Raw genomic sequence first — 8783 nt, forward strand, 5'->3', positions numbered from 1 at the left:
CATCAAGTCGTTCCAATTCACACTTGTCAAAGGCAAAGGGGGACAATGAACTTGCCAACAAAGCCCCCCCCCCAAATTGCGTGATGTTTGCCGAAACATGGGACTAGCAAAGCCCTATTGGGCATCCTGTCCACACCTATGCACAAGCGGAAAGGAATTTCCCCACCACGAACTAGATCAGCTCGAAGATACCGATGCAGCAGCATCTTCACCAAGACCTCCTGCCTAGCAACACCATCAACCTAAAAGGAGGAATTTTTGTTAAAACTGTCATAGGGATCCTTAGGTAGCTTAGTGTCACCATTTGGTACTTCTCTCAAGTATAATCTTTATTAGACATTGACTTCGGTCAAAGACTGTTGACTTTGGTTAACTAAGAATAAGTTTTATTGTTTTACTTTTGCTTTGCATTGGTAAAAGAGAATTGTGGGGACGCCCATAAGAGACTAGGATTAGTTCAAGAACTAGGAATGCATGCATTTTGCTAACCTCTAATGAGTTAAGGTGTTGGAATTTGTTTGTGCAATTTGTAGGACCCAAGATAGGGGAGATAAGCACAAAAAGCAAGTCCCACAAGGCTCCAAAGCAAGGACAAGGGGGCACCTCTTTAAAAAGAGGGCCCACAAGACTAAAAAGGCGCCTAAAGTCTCAAATTTAGGAAGAAAAGCCTAAAAGCTTGGCTTTTATGTAAAAGTAGCCTTTAGAAAGCACGCCCTAACTTTTTGCTAGGCCAAGTCTATAAAAGAAAGGCCCCAAGCCTCCCAGATGTATTCATAATTGAACTCAATTCCATGCTCAAGAAAGAAAGAAAGAAAGAAAGATATATATATTAATGTCCAGAGGAGACCTCGCGGGCCTATGGGACACATACAAGCTTCAATGGGCTGAAGCAAAGGGTACACTAGGACCCTTGCTGAGTACTAATCTATGCTAATAGAATCATAATCATAATCATAATCATATCATATCAATCAATCTATCCAACCGAGGCCTGGTACAGTGATGGCTCTCTAGTGGGCTGCAAAAATATCTCGTATCTATGTTTGTCGAGCTGTCTCGTGCTGCGGTGGGGGGCGCGGTCTCCTCGCTCTCTGGACTCTTTGGGCTATGTCTAGAGTGATCCCTCGTCTCTGTCGGTCTCCTCTAAGGAAAGCTGTGATAGGTCGGACCTCAATAGAGTGTACTCTGGGGGCTCTCTGTCGCACATGTGGCCTATACGCCCCTCTCTCGGCGGTACTGTGCCGGCTGCTCATCCAGACTGCTCTCATATCGGCTAGCTCCTCTACCTCCACTCCACTGTGTCCAAGGGCTGACTCAAATGTATAGAAGTCTGTGACGTGCCGCTGTGCCCAGTCACCCTCTATGTCCTGTAGTGGTCTGACCACCCCCTGCTGCTCTCTGATCTGTCGTAGAAGCACCTCCAGTTGTACAAAGATTATTCTATTACAATAAAGACCTTAAGGGGGGTCCAGCCCTTATTTCTGGGCCCGAGTGTGGTGTTTTGTTTTCTCTCTCCCACTCCCAGAGTTGCATCTATTGCTGTGAATCAACTATCTCTCCTCCAGGCTGAATTACGATTTACTCTAGCCCCAAGATCTTGTATCATCTGCACGTGTGAGTACCCAATGATGCTGCGAATTGACTCCAGAGCACCCAGAGCTGCTGCGAATTGATTCTGGAGTGCCCAGACCTGCTGCGAATTGATTCCAGGGAGCCTAGCACTGCTGCGATTTGGTCTAAGAGTGCCCAAGAGCCTCTGCAAGCTATTCCACGTGTAAAGTAATATTGCGATTTATTCTAGAAGCTCTTTTGTATGTTGCAAACTGCTCAAAAGTGTTATAATAGCGATATTATTGCTATAGTATTTTCAAGTATCTTAAGGTTTGGTTTCAGTCTACACACACACAAATAAAAACACAACTTCTAAGGTCATTTTCTCAGCCTCTTATAGACTCTATTTCAGGCCGAGTTGGGCCATTCTCACCATTGTTACAAAGTCTCTTCACCAACACTTATCCTGAGCCTCTCCATGAGCTCCAACGCACAAAATACCAGGTGTACTTTTGCAACATACTAGTTCTTGACTTCATTTGATATGTAGCTGGGAGTATACTTCTGCATTGCAAAACAGAAATCCCCCCAACCCCAAAACCTGTCCCAGCCTCTGCAAGCTATTCCACGTGTAAAGTAATATTGCGATTTATTCTAGAAGCTCTTTTGTATGTTGCAAACTGCTCAAAAGTGTTATAATAGCGATATTATTGCTATAGTATTTTCAAGTATCTTAAGGTTTGGTTTCAGTCTACACACACACAAATAAAAACACAACTTCTAAGGTCATTTTCTCAGCCTCTTATAGACTCTATTTCAGGCCGAGTTGGGCCATTCTCACCATTGTTACGAAGTCTCTTCACCAACACTTATCCTGAGCCTCTCCATGAGCTCCAACGCACAAAATACCAGGTGTACTTTTGCAACATACTAGTTCTTGACTTCATTTGATATGTAGCTGGGAGTATACTTCTGCATTGCAAAACAGAAATCCCCCCAACCCCAAAACCTGTCCCAGCACAGTCTAAGCCCACGTCCACACCATCTGCCGAGTCACCCCTTTGCCAATCTGCTTCCTCTGCCACATCATTCCAGCACTCAGTCCCTGCCAATAGCACATCTCCACAACAGTCCATCACATCCATGGCCATGCAACTGCTGAGGGAGCATCAATACACATCAGTTGTGAAAAAGAGAACATTCATCCTGCCTGGGACAGACTTTGTGTAGCTGTCATTTGCATGTCCTGGGGTTGCACATAGCAGCTTGTGTTTTTTAACACATCGCCTTCCCACTGCTTGCTATCTTCTCAAGGATCCACACGATTCTCAGGCAAACCAAGCTCCGAGGCTGTAAGGGATCAAAAATGACAATATTTACAGCTGCACAATGATATACGTTGCCTGCTCCTATAGAGGCACATGAGTACCGGATGAAAATTCAGGGAATTGCGTCACCACCATCAAAATGGGGGGTGAACCCTCTGGACGTCGACCAAGTTCTAGGTGCTTGACATTTGAGGCCCCTGAATGAGAAGAAGCCATTTATGGCTGGGATTGACATAGCAAAATGGTCATGCAATGCATGGATTACCCAAGCATCGGGACCATCAAAGACCTGGATATTCGATGCTGACACCTCTTGGCTGATGACAGTGTAGACACGTGTGATGCTCACATTTCACATCGATTGATGACATGGCAGACATCTGGACTGTTCATGAGGATGGTTGCCTGTATGCTGATGTGACAACAGATGGCTGACTGGCTACCGCGTAGCAGTCGGCTTAGTGGGTTGACATATGGCAGTCAGCCAGTTCCCCCTAGAGCAGTAGGTCATTTCTAGCCAAGGGGGGAACTATTAAAAGGTGAGTTGTAAGCTCCTCTCCATCATTTCTGATCCATCTCCTGAGTCCTCTCCATCCATTGGAAGGAGATTTGGAGGCTACTAGCAACCATCCTCTTCATGTGTGAACTAGCCTTGAGTATAATGCTTTCACTTTTTTAGCATATATGTCTGGTGAATCTCTTACACGCCATGCCCATTCAATGCTCACATCCTCTACTATTCTGGAAAAAGTGCACCTGTTCAAGCTAATTTATAAACTCCTAGGTGGACATCTGCAGGAGATAGGGTTGCCTCTCACCACCATCCTACTACCAACTCATTTTTGCAACCTGATCTTCAAATATTCGACAGCACTAACACAACACAACTACTGGAATCACTGAAAGAGAGAGAAACCATGTGTTCCTTATGCTTCACTACATTGAAGGAACAAATGAGAATAAATACCCAGATATAGACTCACCAATAGCCAGCTGGGAAATTGTGCTCATCTCCCTTTCTGAACTCCAAACATAGCATGCGCTAGAGTTATACAAATATCTGATTGCCTGACTTCCAATGGCATTTGACATGAACTGAATCGCCACAACCACACGATATGAGATAGAAGACAAGTGGTCTCTCTGGCAGGGAGCTACGTAGTACTTGAGCAACCTGTCTTCTCGGTCATGATGTAGCTTGATTATATTATCACTCGTAGCCAATTGTCTCTACTAAACAGAGTCTGTATCTACACAAACAAGATCACCATCCATGCCACGAAATCTACAGGCAAAAGCAGTGGCATAACATCTGAAGAGGGTTTACTGGGACATTCTTCTTCCTGCTGAACGTTGAGAGACTCCCATGGTCATGAGAGGGATTTATATTTGTGGATGATCCTAACCTCAACACAGCCATAAAATGTGGGACCTTGCAATATAACACTCACAATATAGGGGCTGCTGAAAATCACTCCAAAATTTTGAAAAGATAAAGAAACTGATAGCTTGAGGTAACATCTATCTCCAAAGGTATCTTCTATCACACTGCACTGCCACATACAATGCATTGTAGGCATGCTACCTATCTTCTTGCACATATGTTGTACCTTAACCTATGAATGATCGAATATCATTAACACATTTTGTGAGTTCTGTATTCAAAGAGATGGGAAGAGGCAATAGACAAGAGCACATAGGATGCATCTGGGCACAATTTCAGACTCTAGGAAAAGACAGATATGTCAACATTATGAGAACCACCGATCACACAAGCGCCCCACAATTTAAAGTCAATTCCAACAACAGTGCTGAGATCTTTAAGACATCCCATCTGGACCAGGGAGATACTCATTGGAGGACTTTCTAGGGTGCACAGCAGCCACAAAGTCTGTCACATGGAGCACGCAAGTAAACCAGCTCATGAGGAGGGTAACCAAGGCCACCCTAGAATTCGACAGCCCTAGACCTTTCCAGTCGGACGCTTATAGGCAAAATCAGTCAGCTTTGAGGGGAGGGGACAGCCTTCAATTCCATCGTTCATCGCTCCAGCATTGTTTGGAGAATTGGAGAAGCATGCTATGGAACAGTCCTTGCATCAGCCAGCCCATCTCATAAAGTAGTCAACTAGCTCGTAGCCTCTTCAACCCATGAGATCTCTAGGATATAACTCTTGTTCCTTCGCTCCATTTATTTCAGCAGCATACGTAACAAAGTTATTTTAAATGTGTCTTCTTTGTGGTGAACTACCACAATCTTTTTCTCCTTCCTTCGTGTGATTGATTAAGCAAAGAGGAATGGAGACATATCAAATTGGACAAGGCAAGGCAAGATTCCATATCTTCTTCAAGCAGCCAAGCCTCTTGTTTTCCTCACTTTCTTTTCCCCTTTCACAAATGACCATCAGTTCCAGCACAAGGGCGGATGTTTGGCTGGTTTTGTTCTTTAGCCTTGAAGAATCAGTCACAAGCATCCACTTTGGAAAGCTGAAGTTTGCCTTGCTGTGTGGAGGTCACAGAAAGCATGACCCTTGCCATCCTCAAGCAATCCTTGGTGAGAAATTGTCAAATTCAAGCCAACTGTCGCAAGTTTTGTTGCTATTTCTCAGTCACGACAAGCTGCCATGTGTTGAGATCCAAGCATGTGCACTATTGAGTATGGCTCCTCCATCACACCAAGAACATGATGAGGCGTGTCTTTGTGGTTTCATCTTGTTCTTGGTGTGATTTACCATGTTCTTTAACTACGATGCGGCACTACTATGGTTTTCGCACCGCCATCATGTCTCCATGTGTCACAATCAGTAGACGGTTCCAATATGGCAGCACCTTCCAGCCAATCACACCTCAAGGTTAGGCTGCCGTGGCTTGTAAGAGCCACCAACATCTGCCATGGGGTCCTGAGTTGCTGCAGTCTGCAGTCATCAAAGCCTGTTTCACAAGTGCAGCCCACATGTCCTGTCTACCACAGGGAATCAATCCACATGATATAGGCTGTGGCTCAAAAATCAACTGTTGAAAAATACAGCCAATGCCAAGGGCAGTCCACACTGGCTGCAGGGTGGCCCTCCTTTATGAAGTCCATGGTACTCGCATCTGTCCCCTTCTCGGCTGTGCATGCAATGCCGCCTGCTGATGTAAAGGCCTAAAAGGGCTGAGTGTGCATTTTGACATGGCCCAGTTGGGAAGGACAGCTCTGACCCGACCCCTTGCTGCACAGCCAACCCTGTAGGGGAAGACCAGGCTGACTAGCTGGTTGGCAACTGGCCAGCTTAGTGGACCTGCTGGTCGGGCCTTGATTGGTTCCCTGGCAGGCTGAAGGGTGCCCAAAATAGGTTTGTACAGAAAGCCAAAGCTAAAGTCTTCCAAGGGAAAGCTTAGTCTTCCAATAATACTTTCAATTCCAACACGGCAGCCCATCCACAGCAGGGGGCTCCTCCAAACAGCAAATACTAGTAGATCAATGAACGTGTGCTTGATAATTGGGCCAACTATGGGTAAACGCTTGCCGTGAAGGATTGAGAAATTGTAAGAGAATGGAAACTTCCAAAATCAAGAGGTTTCAAAGACTAAGCAAGAAGACGGAGAGCACTTGCACCTAGCCTCAATGTCAAACATTCCAAGGTCAACTTCCTCTTCAATCATAATTTCAGTTCGGACATCAGAAACAACCAAGCAGACAAAGACAAGATGATGCAGCTTAACCCCAATTTTCCTGGTTTTCACTACGCATACAAAAGCAGGGGCGTCCTCACTACGCTATCTCAAAAAATAGGCAGCTGTTACGTTGCCCAGGACAAACTGCCATAATCGAAGCGCTTTTACATGTCGAGTTCAGCCTTTGATTGCAATACTTGAAAGGGCTAGTAGAACAAGTTCACAAGAATGGATAGCCGAAGTCCAATGCCTCTTGACATGATATTCTGATTGGAGTGGTCGGCACGTATGTGCCTTCTGCTTCGCCCTCTTAGGTGCATGAAGCATGGGATGTTTGAGCTGGCGTTAAACGAACCAAACGACTATACACAACTTTGTGTCTGAAGCTTCCATCTGGGCATTTCAGAGGCACTTACATCTACAGAGAACTCAACCAGAAAGTTCATTCTGAAGCATGCTTTACTGAAAGAGTACGCTTACTTCAACCGAAACCCTTGGAGGGCAGAAAAGAAAAAGGATGAATAACATGAAGAGAACGGCAAAAATCTGAAGCGAGGGTGAAAGACGTACATGACAGCAGGTAAGCTAAGCCCGAAACAAAGATCGCCCAGAGAATGGTGCGTCTTTTCGCCTCTTCCACCAACTCTTGCAGTTTCTCCATCCTCGTCATCGTCCTCCGAGGCTAAATGCAGCAAGTACATTGAGGCAAGCCACTGTAAGCTACCGCTGGTGGGAGAAAATTTCTGCAGAAAAAGATGCCATCTTTTTGCTGATGCAGAGTCGCTGCGATGTGAGTTCCGCTTGCACCCGACTTTTACGTTCCCGCTTTCCGAACTTTGCGGAATCTCCGATCGATGGCGATGAGTAGAATTGATGAGAAAGAAGATCTGCAAACTTGCTGGATGGTTGGCGATGGAAGATGAAGATGAAGATGAAGATGCAGATGATGAATCAATCCCCGAAGCTTCAACATGGAATTCTGTTCATCAAAACATATTCAAATCAAAGTCGAACCGTGTCAATAAATGCCTGCCACGTCACCTTCACATCGAATTGGAAACATGTCAAATAAATAGCTGCCACGTCATACTTGTGGGATTTTGTGGCCGTTCCCGCGACGACGACCAAAGATGGCAAAATGCTACCTTGCTCAAAAAACGTTCCCGGACCAGATTTCACCTCAGCTGTGCTGCCTGTATCTGCAATGCTCAACAACGTCAGCAATACGTAGCCCCGGATCACCCACCTAGAGAGGGAAAATTCCACTCTCCAACAGCGCAGAAGTTTGCTCCGATTTGGCACCACAAATCAAGGAGCGGAGCGTTGCAAGGGAACAACTTTGGCGCTGGCATGCTGAAGCGTTTTTGCTGTGAAATGCCATCGCGAGGACAACTTCTTAGCAAGCTACAAACAATCCTTAGAGTGGAAATCATCAGTGTCCTTATGCATCAACTAAATTGTTTAAATGGGAGCAAGGTGAGCGCAACATCTGCCAAGGGGTGCCCCAACCCACCCACTAGAATGAGCGCAAATCTCCATTGCGAAGCAGGCTGGCACGAGGACCCGCTTGAAGAGTTTGATTTTTCGAAACGTTCCACACTTTTGCTCCATGGGGACCTGCTCTGATGGCCATGGTAGTTTGATGTCTAAGTTCAATGTCCTTGGAAACTCATTGAAAGGCATATCAAGCTTGGAAGTCATCAATCAATTGGCACAAATTGAGATGAAGCATTGTGCAATCTCTGATGAGGATCCATGTATTGACACATGGAAGGCACAATTGCATGAAATAGTTCAAGCAACAGTCCTAGGGATAGCCTGAGGGTTGAGGCCATTTCTCATAGGCCTACACAAGGGAATCAATAAAGGCATACCCATGCGATCAAAGATCATGACCTTGTCATCATTGCACATGCTTGAAGGTGGATGGGAGGGCCTATTTGGCCTATTTTATTGATGTATAGGTGATATATACAAACATGTTGTATGGAATATAGAGTTGCTTGGGTGGCATCTTCAAAGTATGAATATGAAAGGGTCTTAAGGACCTTCTTGTTCATGAGGTGTAAGAAGAATGTAAGGTGGAGTGTGTGATGTAATTGAGGTTGAGATCCCGTAATGAAGAAGCATTGTCCATGAGGATCTCTCCTCCTTTTTGCATGCTTAGGTTGACATTGGACTCTATGTTTCAACTTTGTGGATAGAGGTTTTTTCCTGGTACAATAGCTTGAGGATGATTAGGAGATCT

At 45.2% G+C, this 8783-nt stretch overlaps 1 protein-coding gene across 1 annotated transcript in view; it reads right to left on the reverse strand.

Annotated features, from left to right (window-relative positions):
* The window catches only part of LOC147890168 (uncharacterized), a 53462-nt gene extending 45958 nt beyond the window's left edge, over positions 1 to 7504 (reverse strand). The window contains exon 1 of the mRNA XM_087390374.1: positions 7106 to 7504. Coding sequence (XP_087246500.1) covers positions 7106 to 7205 — 100 coding nt within the window. The 5' untranslated portion in view covers positions 7206 to 7504. The remainder of the gene's footprint in view (positions 1 to 7105) is intronic.
* Positions 7505 to 8783: the final 1279 nt, after the last annotated feature.

This window comes from Dipteris shenzhenensis, chromosome 19, assembly GCF_047967505.1.
Source record: "Dipteris shenzhenensis isolate YYH24624 ecotype China chromosome 19, Dip_SZ_1.0, whole genome shotgun sequence".
NCBI classification, from domain to species: domain Eukaryota; kingdom Viridiplantae; phylum Streptophyta; class Polypodiopsida; order Gleicheniales; family Dipteridaceae; genus Dipteris; species Dipteris shenzhenensis.